A 15,254-nucleotide genomic window follows, 5' to 3' on the forward strand; every position below is an offset into this window, starting at 1 on the left:
TGAATTTTTCATTAAATTCCCATTCAAATTCCTGTGTCAATGGTAACCTTGGTTTCTCCCCCCATAATAAACTTTTGTCATTCTTTTGTTCTGGGGCTGTATTTGATTGAAAAAAATCATTCCTTTGCATTGTGGTAAGACAGTCAGTGCTTGAATTTATACAGTGTCAAGACATGTTTGACGAATACGATATTTTCTCAGTTGCTGGTGCAGAACATCCAATCAAACATCACGTGTTAAAAACGACTCGACGTCGCGCAAGTAATTTTGAATTTCCGAAAGGGAAAACCTCGCGTTAATGCACCTTATAGAGAAAATATATTTTGAATCAAACAGAGAAAAATCATAATCTTTATATTCATTTTTCAATTTATTCGCTTTCATCTAACAAACATTTCTTTTCTAACAATGATATAAAACTACCAACAACATCTACCGATAGCAAATCCGCTACCACTGCAACAGTTGTGATCTGGTCCACCAATCACCCACCAGGTTCCTCGTTTGCCGTTGACTTTACAAGTACATGGAATTCCTCTCTTTTCAATCTCAACTTCTATAATGCATGTATAGAAATAAACTTGCTATAGAGTTCGCAGAAGCAAATGTAATCAAATTTTGTGCGTGAATTTTGATATATATTAGTGACATGTTTTGGGCGGATCATATGAGTCGTCCAAAAGATTTTTGTCCAAATTCTACTATATTGATGGATAATACGATATTTACCTTCAGCAGCAATGGCACCAATGACCATGAAAACGGCCAGGGCAACGAAAAGAGTTTTGGTAAACATTCTGAAAAATTGTATAAAACAAGATAATTTACGTGGCTCCAGGATGAGTTACCGCATCTTAGTCGAAATATCTAACTGAGGCAAACATACTATTGAATTTAGATTATTAAAAAACTTACCTTCAATGAGTGTGAATGCGTAGACGATTCAATAACAAAAACTGACAGAAATCAGTTCTTTTATAGTGATAGAGCCTTTACGCGTAATCGGCTTTTCGGATGAAACTTTTCACGTATGCCAAAAAGCAGAAGCTTTACATTTTCAATAAGGATATTATTTATGTATTTTCAATATCATTAGAATATATACATACATTGACTCTTAAGCCCCATTTGAAACTTTGCGTCGCTCAGATTTAACCAATAACTTCACTGCTTTTTAACAATATGTAGTTGAGATCGGTCCACATCGATTCGGGTTTTAAGAAGCAAACAAACAAACAAACAAACACCTTCCATAGGTGGAACAACTGGAATGGGAGTTTTCAAATTAAGCAGGTTATATTTCATCGCCGGGGACTCCAAAACAAAATGAAAGTTGAATAAAGATTTCTAGTACGTATTTTATATAACCAGGGGATTCCAAGAATAAGAAATATATAAATCAAGAGTTCCGCGAGTTTTTGGGGCCCCGAAATATTCTTTGCGATCCAAATTGTGCCCTTTTCTGTAGTCACCTCCAAAAATTCTGCCTTTCTTCGTGGGCACGACTTCACCCGATTCTCGGAAAGAATCTAGTTTGAATGATTTGAACGGGAAATGTGAAATGTGTAGCCAAATGTGAGCAAAAATGGTCGAGATTTCCCGAAATATCCAAATTACGTACGTGCACATTCTAATACTGTCGATGAGAGAAACTATAATGGATCGTAGTAGCTTTATATCAATAAAATAATATATAAATTATATATAATATATAATATATAATATATAATATATAATATATAATATATAATATATAATATATAATATATAATATATAATATATAATATATAATATATAATATATAATATATAGTATATATTATATAGATAAAAGAAGCGAGTAAAACTGGACCATTATATTTTCTAGTTATGGTAGCTATTAGACAACAACGTGAAATACGTGATTAAAGTTTTGTATCAAAATATTGTTGTTGCGAATCATTCGCCGTATAATTGACCTGCGAGTGAATTCGGGAAACTAAAGTTGACACATTGAGACGAATTCGGTGCGAAGTCTGATTCAACGCACGGGCGAACCCCGATCCAAAGTATTGAATTTCATTTTCAACGTCTGAAATGGATCTCAATACGTTTATACTGAATCATCATCATCATCATCCCACCAAGCACAGGACAGTATGCAACTTTCAAAGCAGAGGCTTCAATCTATAGGACTCGAATGTAAAACGAATGTTCCAAGCCAACTTCCGTCGTGATTTGGGATAGTACCGCATTCTGGAGTTGTCGAAAGATGAACACGAATGTTCCAGAGCTGGCCTTATATGTTGGCCAAACCGACTGATTGATGAAAGCCAGGTTTCCTTTTTTTCAAACACACATGAAAAAATCCAACCAAGTTTTTGAATATACTTTTTAACACATGTTACGATGAAAAATCGTGAATAATTTTTGAATAATCCAACCAGGATTTAATCTTTGTTGACAAATCCCACCAAGCTGGTGTTTATTTGAGGCAATAAATGGAGGATTTCTGCTGGCACAAGCTACTGTTATCTCAACACAGACACCAATAACAACCAGGTAAGCACTTCTCCGAAGCCGAAGGCTTTTTGAATTACCTGGAGCACGGATTTTTTTCTCGTAAAAAATGGGAGGGTGAAGGGAAAATATGAGAATAATTTTTTTTTGTAATAGGTGTTCCAAAATGGAAGGGGACTAACTTTTTTTAATTATTTGAGTATTTTCCGCATAAAACCTCGGTAGGACTGCAGAAAAAAAAATAAAAAGAGAGTATGAAAATTGTGATTAATTTGATTCAAATGATAGGAGAAATTTAGATGAAAATATGAAAGAGGTCTAAATTAAAATGTTTTTTTTAAAACTTTTGCCGATTTTTGCCGAGTTCCGAATGCCTAATATCAAACGCTCAATCAGCAAATGATTCTACTATACATCAAAATCTATTTTCAGAATGTTTACCAAAACTTTGATTGTTACTTTGGCCATTTTCATGGTTCTCGGAGCCGCCACGGCTTCAGGTAATTTTTTCGTTAACCATTCTACAATTAAAATGGTTCATGCACGAAATTTTCGTTCAGTTTTTATATTTATTTCTGATCTTTTTAAATTACAGATGAAGTACATATTGCCAAGAGAGGTGTACCATGTTTCTGCCCAGGTAGATTCGGTCTCGGCCAGGGAACCTACTGGCTGATTGGTGGACCAAGCAGCAACTGTTGCAGCTGGGGTATTGGAAAATGTTGCAAAAACTAATACATTCCATGAATATGTATAGAATATCAAATAAAATAAAAAGAGTGATCAAAATCATTATTTTGGTTTTCAATTGCTATTAAGGTTACTATTTAATGTGAAAATCTTTTTATCGTTGCTCTAGCCGTACAGAAATTTTTTTAGTATGGCCTCGGTTGTGAATTAATCCAAGTATGGTCGTGAAATCCTGAATTTTATTCATTTTCTTGCGTGAAAACGTGAATTCTAGGCTATCCCGGCTGTTCTCCAGCCGCAGAGTTTTAAAAATCATTTTTCAAGATTTGGAGTATCGGATGAATGGCCATGTCTGTATCAAGTTCATAGTGAAAATATAATAAGGATGATGATAAACTATCAGTATTTTGCTGCAGATGAAAGCCGGAAACAAAGCACTAGACGAAAGATAAATTTCATTTCCTCCCACACGCGTACGTACCTCTTTCTACTACCGTGAGAGCGCGCGACTCTCTCCTACCCATTGGTGGCAAGCCGCCGTTGCATCACCCTGTCACTTTTGCTTCTAGAGTACCACCGACCGGCGGCTGCATTAACTGTCTGGAACCTGGAATATTTACAAAAAGGAACATTGATCTGTTGAATTTTTACATATCTGAGTAAGTCCTTAATTGTACTTTTTGATCAGTTATTTTATCACTTTTTTCGTTATCAGTTTTGCAGAAAAAAGATTGATTATATACGTACGTATAAGTAATGTAATTGCACATGCTTCATGATATTTGAATTCAAATATTCTGAATTATCTAATTTGCGCTTGCAACTTCATATCATTTACATATGGCCCGTTGTTTTTATGAAAAATCCGCGGGAATTATTGATGCGTATTTATAGGATTCGAACCTTAACACGAGAATGCGCGATTTGAATGCATCTAAATGCTGTCTGAACCGCGTGCTGTAAAATCGGAGTCATCACTTGCAGGTGCGGACAGAATGAATTTGTCCATAGAACTCGAATCACATTTTTTTTTTTAGTTCTATGGTTTTCGATCCGACAATCTTAAGTCTGAGATACAGTACTTAGGCCTAAGGGCTGTAAGATTCATGCAAAATATCGTCTTCCTTCATGAAAGCAGATGATCAGAGAAAAGTGAACCGTCGAAATGCGCAATCACAAACCGCGACGGCCTCGGGATTTTCACTTTTTAGTTTTTGTTTTGACATGTCCATTGAATAAATAACGTCGGGTCTATGCTATTATCCCTCATTCCCTGCTCTATCGGTTCCTATCATTGTTAATGTCAAATCGTCATTCGTCATGGTTCTATTCTACAACAAAAGGCAAAGGCCATAAAGGGCGGATCTAGGGTAAAAAAGGAAAGGGCTAATCTAGGACTGGATCTGCCACTGTTTCAATTTTTAAAAGTGAAAAAAGAAAACTGGCAATCTATTCTAATTGTGAAGTAGTGGATAAACAATGCAGGGATTTTACAGGCCACATGCTATTTGTTTACCGCGACCAGAGGCCTTCACTTGTCTTTGTGGGGCATTTTGCTTGTCAATGGGATGGGGCCCTCATCTTGGTGGGGGAATGATATTTTTCAAAATTTGCTGCCAGGTGCCTTTGCCTGGATGTATTCTTCCAGATTTCAGAATTTCAAAACTAATATTGGATAGGCCTATATATTTTTTTCACGACAAAATCACAAGAGAAATGATTTGATAAGAGCTGTACCCAATGCCTACTCTAAAAGACCTGAACACTTTCGATAGGCCTATGCTGCATATTTCCATTGTTTCTGGCGACTCCCTGCTGCTACCTCCTTGTCAGGATTGATTTCTTGGAAAATGTTAGCGGGCCATCCATTGCAGCACTCCTGCTTTAAAACTCTGGATATCTCTTACACCTTTTGCTAAATCCACCCTTGTGGACCTTCTGTGGGCCTTCTAAAAACTGCTATGAATTGGAAATCAAGGAAATTGAAAGTCTTACAAAGCAAACTTTGTTGAGTTAGGCTTCCTTTGAGCTTGCCTTTTTCCCACAGTTGAGGGGCAGTCAGCTATTTCAGGTTGTAGTGTTTCTTATTGTTTTCAGGTGTTTAGAGAGATAATGGCCCAGACTGCAGAAACAGACAACATGATGAATATTGAAACGATAAGTGATGCATCTGTATCTAGTTCTACCACTGATTCTTCACTTAATTCTAACAACTCCATAAAACTGAAAAGAAATTTAGGATTGCGTAATGGTATTGCAATTATCATTGGTATTATAATTGGCAGCGGAATATTTGTTAGTCCAACTGGTGTACTTCATGATGCTGGATCGGTTGGCATGGCGCTCATGATTTGGTTACTCTGTGGTATAGCAACATTGCTGGGTGGACTATGCTATGCTGAACTTGGCACGTCTATCCCGGTGTCGGGAGGACCGTATTCTTATATTTACGAAGCATTTGGTCGATTACCAGCGTTTTTAACCTTATGGATATCCGTGCTGATGAGGACCCCAACTGGTAACGCGATTATGGCTTTGACTTTTGCAAACTACGTTCTTTATCCAGTTTTTCCAGACTGTCAACCACCTCACGAGGCAAAAGTGTTATTGGCAGCTATATCAATTTGTAAGTAGGCACCAGTATTTGATAATTTTTTCATCCATATGATTCAAGTTGAGTGCACTCGCGCTATGGGTTCACATCAGTGTTTTCCTTCTGTCGGGTCTTTTGATGGAAGAAAAATTGGTATATGTAATCATTAATACAGGTTGATATAAAAACACTGCGATTATGTATATAATTTTTTTGTGTGTGCACCTTGTGAGCACCTTGTTAATCTAACCTGGAACCAAGTGTTTTGAATGATAATACTGAATGTTTGGTCTCAAATTACAAAGATTGGCATTGTTGGTATCTGGTGAAGTAATGTTGGGTACTGTTACCCTCCAATTACTCTGACCAATTATGGGAAGTTTTCACCATTTATTAAACAGGCCCGTTCAGATCATATTTGTCTACCGTTATTTATCACATGAAATCTTCCTATTTATAACTACATGTAGAATTAATGTTTCTATTGTGCATTTTTTTTTCAAATTCAGGTTTTCTATCATTTCTGAATTGTGCAAGTGTTGATTGGGCGGCACGGTTACAAGACGTTTTCATGTTCTTCAAAATTCTAGCGCTTGGAATCATAATAGTTGCAGGCATGATTCCTCTCTTTAAAGGTATTTATTCAAATCTAATTTGAAGGCATTTCTTATTATTCTGTCAATTTTGAACAGCTGATATCTGTAGTATTTTTGCCTCCTTATCGCTTAACATACCTCATTCAAGAATCATTTCAGTGAAAACCATTCTTTGAAATATGCTTCCCGTTGTAGTTGATTGTACAAGATATCACGTTACAATGACTAATTAATATTTGACTTGGTGACTGAAACTTTATTAACTGTATAATATCTGGTTACCTATTACTGCTATTCTATTACTTGATGGAAAGCATTTATCAAATTTGAGTTCATTGTAAGATGAATGTCTTTCTTCAATATGCGTTCTATATTCGTTATTTTTCAACTTTTAGGTAATACTGAACACTTTGAGAAGCCATTTGAATCGACGACAAGGGACCCAGGAAAAATATCTCTAGCAATCTATGCAGGGTTATTTTCATTCTCTGGCTGGTGAGTACTTCTCTTAGTTCTTAATCTTGAATATTACAGTAAACCTCATCTTGCTCGGACAACGACAACTCTGATTTTCAACTAACTATGACAAAAAATTAAATCATTTTTCAGACGTCCTTATGTATTATCCTATCCTTAATTCGGACTTCGCTTATCTCAGACCAATTTTGCCGGTCCCATTTTATTCAACAATACTAAATGAAGGACACTCAAAAAGTGTGTATTGGGCAGTCTTGCAGTTTGACGTATTTTTCATTAGTTAGCCAGCCTACTGCAATTTTGACATCATGCCTTAGAAAGGGTCATATCCACCGAGTCCTCAATAAATACCAATAATGACGAGCTAAATATTTATTATGCCTTTCATTACACGCTGTGTGGAAGAAGATGAATGTAACCTTTGTCGGCGTCGCTTAGAACTTCGGAACCTGTATTGCATGTGAGGCAGATGATTAAATATAAATAACCACCTGATCAATATGATATATATCTAAAACTACTAATTATGCGTATAGTTGGGGGAAGACATATGCTGGGGTCTAATGTTATATGGAGACTTCTAGCTAAATCTTGGTGAAACATGTCTGCTTGGCTATTGATTAATCTATATCATAGTCGATGCCGCGTCTTATTTTCTTGACTGGTGTGCGAAACACACGCATAAAACTGTGATAAATCGGTACCACAATCCACAGCAGTAATTGATCAGGTTTCCCGTTTCATAAAGGGCGGTACTTACTTGGTACCTTTAAGGAGATGTTTTTAGGACATGTTGACTGAATTCTGTACCCTTGTTTATGAGTGATTAGAAGAAGTTTGAACTTGCTTGAACGCTTTAATGAAATCATTTGAGTGGCTTTTCATTGGAAGCAATTCTTCGAATAGGCTTTGGCAATATTACATTCCACGAACTTAATAAAAGCAGCATGAAATATGATTCCACAAACATTGTAAAAAAGAATTCTACATTGTACAAAACTAATAATATCAACATATATTGCTTCAGGTTTTATTAATTTTTGATGTGGTGTACTGTGCAGTTGTTAACAATGATTTTATCGCCATGATTCAATCATTTGATATTCTGCGACACATGGCCAAATAATGTTGTCTCCCTTCATATCATAAGTTCAATTAAGATATTCAGTAGTTATTGCGAAAAACATTAGATGTTTTGAGATGCTTGCTCTCCTACAAACAACATCTATTGTACGGGGTTTGTTCCTTCCTTTCTTCCCTCCTCTCAATCTACGGTATTTCTTGAATGATTTACAGATTGTATCTGACAGCCCGGCTGTCTGATATGTATTGATACTTCCACATTATATCAATAACGATACACCTCTTCTTAGTATAAAACTATGGTAATATAAGAAGCCAACAATAGAGAGAACTAAAATTAATCGCTTTTGCTGAACATTAGCTCCACCCTAGTATAGTACTGGTATGTTAGCTGCTAAATGCTGTAGCAAGCGTAGATAAATGTCACGTTAAGGGTATTATAAAATGCTCTATGAGTAATGCACTTGGTAACACTGAATTAGAAGGTGATTCCTCCCATTGACTTGTAGATAGGTTGATCTAACGCATTTCCGCTCTGAATGATTTTAATTTTCTTTTTCAGGGATGGGTTCAACTTTGTAACAGAAGAGATACGAAACCCAAAACGGTTGGTATTTCAAACTGTTATTGAACTCATCATTAATTTAATCACATACATATTGCGAAAAATAAGATACCATATGAAATAAGTAGTTCATCATCTTGAGCTGATTCCCCACGTTTACTTATCATAAAAAATTCCTTGAGCTTCTAACATAGAATAGTAAGGCTTGCTTGCATCGGTGTACCGTGCATCTCGTATCCAGTGCATCCATGTAGTATTAGTTGCTCAATCGACTGAGATACTGAAGCCAATTTGAAGCAGTAATTTGGTGCAAGTCATGAATACTGATCAAGAGAAGGTTATAGTGGTAAAGATCCCCGATTCTTTGAAGTAGGTAGAAATCGCCCACCTTTTGAATAGAGTGCAACTTATTCATACAAATTATCGAACAATTTGAATTAGATAAAACACTAAAAACTAACAGTTCATTATACTAGATTAATACTGAAAGTTATCACACAGCTCAAATGTATTACGCTAGCTTGAATTTAAGATATTTCAAATTAAAAGTTCATTGTTTCTAATAATTGCATCGCACACTGAAATATACCACAAAAAGGTCGCAGTTAATATTCCAGTTTCGAATTTAAAAATATCCCTGATAAAAAGTTTGTCTAATTCTATTTGTTCTAACAATTAATTTAATTCTTAGAGTTTATTCACGAATGTATCACAACGTAAGAGTTTATTGCACGGTTCAAATATATTGCAGTTTTGTTGCAAATGAATAGAATTGGAGAAATATCTTGCTTTGAAATGTTCTCAAAAAGGAGAGTTTTTACCTACTTTGAAGATATGGGGATTCATTTTACTATGTGGATTTTTACCGGGTTTTCATTATATCAAGTCTTCTTGTTTGATTCTTTAATTCTTCTTCTTTGATTTAGTCATAATCTTAAGAAGGTTTAACAAAGCAATTCATATCACCATTTACTTCTTTAAAATTTCCATCTATTTCTACAATGATCTACATTCAAATTATGCCATACAGTGATCGTAAAATGATTTAAAATTATTAAGTGCCACAAAAAAATTCTGAGATAATCAAAGCAAATGATATTAACAGAGCTGCCGACTGTTCCTGATTTTCCATTGTTACTGTTTTACAAGAAATACTGGTTAATAATAAGATAAAAACCCACTATGTACAAATTAAAAGAATTCTAAAATCGAGAATTTATTTATTGAAGCAATCTAAAATATAAGAACACGACGTTTCGATCTCACCCTAGAGATCATCGTCAGGTTTGTACTTCGTCAGGTCGTCAGGTTCACAACTGACGATGATCTCTAGGGTGTGATCGAAACGTTGTGTTCTTATATTTTAGATTGTTTCAATAGATAAATTCTCGGTTTTAGAATTCTTTTAATTTGTACATAGTGGGTTTTTATCTTATTATCTATTCACCACGTTTGACTGTGGTTATCGCACTACTGGTTAATTTGTTTATAATGCATACAGAAAGATGAAAGTCAGGGTTATTGATTTCTGATTAATTTGAACATTTTCCTTCATATTTCAATCAAATGTTACTAAAACAATTCAATTTATTACTGATAGCACTTTTCAGCTCTGTATTAAATGTTGATCCCTGATTATCGAATTCTTCAAATCTTTTAATTGTTTTTTTATTATAAACTTGGGTTTCATTGGTAAACAAGGTTCGGATTGATCAAGCGTATTTATTATTCTGAATGTGCCGCAATGAACTCGAGGCTACGATTCTCAAATGACTGCCATTTCGTTCTTCTTCTTCACGTCGGCCGTTGTCATAGCGACAGACTAGGAAATACGGCAAACTGTGTATTATATCGATTCTACATCAAACTGTAAAATGAATATCTGTTTGAAAGTGCAGGAAAACACAAAAATATTATTGTTCTTCAGATAAGATAGATCGCTTTGCTTATCTCGTGTGGCAATTGGGCGATATTTGATTTGCAGCTCTTGATGGTTGATTACTCGTTAATAAGGCCAACTAGTCATAGTTGAATGTATATGAGAGATTTGGATCATTACTGATGTCGGGGAATATTGGATTTCAGATAAATCTGGCTGCCTCACATTATCCATGGGTCATAAAACAAAAAGTTCTCGAGTGGAACAAACTCCAAAGTGCTTTAAGATCGAAGATTGACTTGAATTTCTTTTTTTTTTAAATTGACAAGAAATTATTTCATAATTGTAGATTCTTCAAGGCATTTCCTCTGTCTTACCAACGTTTATACTTTAGGTTAAACCAACAGAAAGAAATGATTTGTGGATACGTTTTTTGCATGTAAATGGGGATTTCACTGTATTCCGACCATCTTCAATAACTGATAATATTTTTTGAATAATTTTTTTTCTTCCAGAAATCTTCCACTGGCTATATGGATCTCCATTCCGTTATGTACGATTGTCTATCTATTAGTCAACGTAGCATTTTTCACCGTTCTCGATCAGCACGAAATATTGACATCATCTGCTATTGCGGTGGTAAGTACTTGCGATGTTGTATTTAGTTACGTACGCATACATCATAGCAGCATGAAGGGTCGCCATCAAGAACACTGGACTGAATTCGTTACCGATACATTACGCGTTTAATGCAATGACACAAAGCGCCTCGGTTGACTTATACATTTTGCTTGTTTGCCTTTTGTAGGTCGATGGTTTTATACGAAATCGAAATTTTACAAAATGTATGGATCAATCGGGCGCAAAAAATTCCAAACTAATAAAATCTTTTAATAAAATTGAAGAATGGAATGTACGAAAAGTACCCTTCATGTTGCCGCCATCCTCTTGGGTATCTCTCACATAATTAGGGCCAGTAGTTAGTTAAGTGTGATACCCATTGCTTGAATTACATTCGTAATGTGTGTCACACTACTGTCGATTTTAATATATTGTTTTACTCAGTCACATCCATTGCTGGAATTACATTCGTAATGGGTGTAACACTAGAAATTGCTCAGGGTCGAAATTTTTCTATCACTACGTTTTTTTGCGGTCAGGGCTACATAATTGGGCGACTGCCGAAACGTAGAAGTTGGACGTGGTTTTTTCTGAATGTCGCGCGGAAGTGTTGCATCTATTACTGGAATTACATTCGTAATGGGTGTAATATCTATACTGTAACAAACCTTTCTTACACCGTGTTGTGTCCAATGCTTGAATTACATTCGTAATGGGCACGATACTCTAATACTTAGGATTAAACTAGTTGATATACGCAGTACTGTTTAATAATGCAATAAGTGGATAATGTTTAAGATGATCGAGTGCTGTGAATTAAAAGAATTAGAATTATTCGTGAGAGATGCCCAGCCTTGTTTTTCAGTGACCCTCAGACATAGCCGGGTAGATGGTGTGTCGTGTGAGAAGTCGAACTCATTTGTTGTCGATGGATCCTTGCATGCTGTCGAAAACCTATTTGTCATAAAACATTAGCGTATTCAGCGATTTCAACGCTGGTGTTTAGCATACAGAACTGCTAGTCGTTTCAAATTCGATGAATGCAATCGAATGTGAGTTAGATGCCAGTCAAACTCACGACGTAAAAATCAGTTAAGGTTTCCTACATCATGGAGAATTTGGTCGGCAACTATAAATGTGTTTGGCTTACTTGCACGGTTAGCACACTGGGCAAAACCACGTCTGGCCTGAGGACTGGGTGTGGGACGCTAGTTGGGGGACATTCATAGATTGATTGCTTCTTTTAGACATTCAGTCAGAAAATGCTGGGCGTGATGTCATTTCTGATGCCCGTGTTTGTTGCCTTCTCCTGCTTCGGTAGTCTGAATGGATCTCTTCTTACCGGGTCCAGGTGAGCTAAAATGTATAATCTCTTGACCTACAAGACAGTTAGTGCCGCTCTCTGCAGGCTGCTGTTGCTGGTGAATTTACTCATATTTCGTATCACAGGTAAAAAAGTTTAGTTGGTTCATTGAACCTGTGAACTGTCACGTGTAGACTGAGGGCAAGCCGATACTACTCTGTGCTACGAGCTAGCTCTGTGGAACTGGCAAACCATTGCTTAAAATGGCTTATTTTAGATGGAGGAAAATGAATTAGTACTGAATAGATCTCTACACTAAATCTTAGAAACAACCAATTATCAACCAATTATTGAGCAGGAAAAGATACATTTACATCATGTGATTTATGAATATTTTCACTCTTTCAATCAGTAATTTATCAGTAATTTAGAATTATGAAAACGACTAATCACGATTTTGGGTTTCCAGTACCCCTGGAAAGAACATCAAGCATGAGTTGTTGTTGGAGAATTTCATTAACTTTTGGAAACCCCCGCCGTTTTTGCATGGATGGAGTACTGTTGCTGATACATTTTAAAGGGTTTGGCGAGCATGACAACGCAATGCTATTTTGCTGTATCTTTTCCATCGATGATTCCACTGTACTGGTGTTCTTCAAGGATCACTGCCGCATGTAGTTACAATTTCAATATTCTGAATAGCCGTCCTCAGCAGTACTAGCTGTGGATTCTCACAATACCTACAAATCGATCTCTCATTATGGTGTCAGAAATATTGGACATTGGCTCATCATAGTGAAGTACATTTCAACTGAATATACCTTTAATGTGTGTGTATTATATTAACACCTCTGATGATTATATTTTCTATTTGAATTATGTTCCTTTTTTTTTAGAGACACATGAGATGTGCATACTCTGGCTGGTTATCCGGGAGTATGTGTATCTTGACATGAAAATTTTCTCTATTTTCAGAATTGTTTTAAATTTCTTCTTTTTCTAATAGGGATTATTTATCTATACATGTCACTATATTAAATTACTACTAAATGATGTATCTAAATTTATAGGAAAAGGCTTAAATTCATTTTCGCTCTATTGATCAAAAATTCTTCACATGACAGCACACTGATTACAAGCAGTTAGTGCCACTATATCGTGATAATTAAACCATTACATTTCAGATCAAGCAATTTTTATTATTTTCCTGTTGCTTCTTAAAATGAGATAGTCATGGCCCGGCTTAGTGTCCAGGAATTGAACCTGATTTATAGCAAGTTGGCACTTTTCTGTTCATTCTATGATGCAAGTTCAAATGCTGATCGTTTCTCTTATCGCTAACCTGAAACTAATAAAAACTATTATCTATTAATTTTCTCCTCAGCCATTCCAATTCAGCTGTGTGATACTGGTAATATCTAGAAAAATATATTTCTCATAAAGAAAAGACATCCTTTTGAAAAGCATATTACCAGTTGAATGATAGTTTATGTACGCTGCTCATGCTTTACCCGTTATGATTGATTACAGGTCATTCTTTGTCGGAGCTCGAGATGGAAATCTACCAAGCGTGATGGCACTGGTTAATGTCAAGTGTTTGACTCCCATCACATCTGTTATATTTGGGGTAATGTATTAATTAAACGGTAGATAAACCAATAGCCAAATGTCTGGGGATCAATTGGTGAATAAATATTGATCTACACTTTACACATATTTAATCCAATCACATTCATACATATTATTTTAGGGTATCATGTCGCTGATAATGATTTCTACGGGAGATGTCTTCGAGTTGATCACTTATTTTGAATTTGTCGAATCATTGTTGCTCGGAGCTCCAGTTCTCGGCTTACTCTATTTACGATGGAAGAAGCCAGACATGCCAAGGCCAGTGAAGGTATAATTACTTTCTCCTAATGTTTAAACGCAGGCCCGTGCCGTGGGTAGCGAACAAACCCTCTACAATTTTCAGAACCCTTCAAAAAGTCAGTGTAACAAAATTTGGCTCAAACTTCTAAGTCAAAGAAATCATTCCTTAAAACTGTTCAATTAGTTGTAAATATTGTTGAATATTGGAGATACATACTATTTGAATTTAATGCCTAAAACGTAAAATGAAACGTTTTTCAAGTTTAGGTTATCGAAAAAATTATGTTTTAATAAGAAAGAGCCCCTTTTTCTCAGTGAAATAGTGCCCTCTTTCTTGAAATAGAACTGCCCCTCAAAAAGCTTAATATGGGCCTGAAATGTTTATGAAACTAAGTCTTGATTTATTTTTAGGTACATATTATTATCCCAATAATGTATCTGGTTGTCGTCACATTCTTACTGTTATTCCCCTGGCTTGAGAGTCCAGTCGAGACCATGTGGGGCGTTGTGATGATTTTGTCAGGCTTACCCATTTACCTGATATTCATATCGTGGAACTTTAAACCTAAATGCGTCGAGAAATTTGTCTGTAAGTGCCATTACCTTAATGATAGGGCAATATAGAGTTGTGCAATGAAGAATATCTCCATTCATATTAACTATCATATAGTACTGGTAACCGAGTTTCTCCCCATCCGTTGCTAAACTGAGAATATATTCGTCTTATTTTTACAGATAACATTACGAAGTACACTCAACTTATATTCTACTGTGTACCGCAGGAAGGCTACGAAGAGAAGCTCGCCTAGTAATTAGAAGTTGCGCGATGTACATGTATATATAAATTGAATCTCTACGTGCTATATTAAGTAACTATAAGCTTTGCAAGGTGTGTCTGATGAAGATGTTTTGACTAAAGGAGGCAGCACTTTCTACACACAGAACAGAGTGATGCCGTTGGTGATAGATGAACATGATGCTTCCATCGTTATTCAAGTTCCTTCAAATTGATGAGAATCCAAATATTTTGAAAAAGTTCCAATTTCTTCAACTTGGAAGGAAGACAAATTTTTCGC

At 35.7% G+C, this 15,254-nt stretch overlaps 2 protein-coding genes across 2 annotated transcripts; both read left to right on the top strand.

Moving 5' to 3' along the window:
- The first annotated feature begins 2,492 nt into the window (after positions 1-2,492).
- Positions 2,493-3,279, top strand: LOC141900613 (delta-stichotoxin-Sgt2a-like). Its single transcript, XM_074787597.1, has 3 exons — positions 2,493-2,541; positions 2,932-2,999; positions 3,095-3,279. The coding sequence occupies exons 2-3, from the start codon at positions 2,933-2,935 to the stop codon at positions 3,232-3,234; spliced, it is 207 nt and encodes a 68-aa protein (XP_074643698.1). The 5' UTR covers positions 2,493-2,541; position 2,932; the 3' UTR covers positions 3,235-3,279.
- Positions 3,280-3,796: 517 nt separating this feature from the next.
- On the top strand, positions 3,797-14,987 carry LOC141899067 (Y+L amino acid transporter 2-like). The gene is made up of 11 exons (XM_074785220.1): positions 3,797-3,848; positions 5,287-5,815; positions 6,292-6,417; positions 6,774-6,873; positions 8,501-8,545; positions 10,898-11,021; positions 12,251-12,354; positions 13,837-13,933; positions 14,057-14,206; positions 14,590-14,767; positions 14,914-14,987. Exons 2-11 carry the CDS (start codon positions 5,302-5,304, stop codon positions 14,985-14,987), a joined length of 1,512 nt encoding a protein of 503 aa, XP_074641321.1. The 5' UTR covers positions 3,797-3,848; positions 5,287-5,301.
- The last annotated feature ends 267 nt before the right edge of the window (positions 14,988-15,254 follow it).

The sequence above is a fragment of the Tubulanus polymorphus genome, chromosome 2 (assembly GCF_964204645.1).
Source record: "Tubulanus polymorphus chromosome 2, tnTubPoly1.2, whole genome shotgun sequence".
NCBI lineage: Eukaryota > Metazoa > Nemertea > Palaeonemertea > Tubulaniformes > Tubulanidae > Tubulanus > Tubulanus polymorphus.

Coding starts and splice junctions, on each gene's coding strand:
- LOC141899067 (XM_074785220.1), top strand. CDS start 5,302: ATGGCCCAGACTGCAGAAACAGACAACATGATGAATATTGAAACGATA. Junction 5,816..6,291: donor ATTGGCAGCTATATCAATTT/GTAAGTAGGCAC, acceptor TTTCAAATTCAG/GTTTTCTATCATTTCTGAAT. Junction 6,874..8,500: donor TTATTTTCATTCTCTGGCTG/GTGAGTACTTCT, acceptor TTTCTTTTTCAG/GGATGGGTTCAACTTTGTAA.
- LOC141900613 (XM_074787597.1), top strand. CDS start 2,933: ATGTTTACCAAAACTTTGATTGTTACTTTGGCCATTTTCATGGTTCTC. Junction 3,000..3,094: donor CGGAGCCGCCACGGCTTCAG/GTAATTTTTTCG, acceptor TTTAAATTACAG/ATGAAGTACATATTGCCAAG.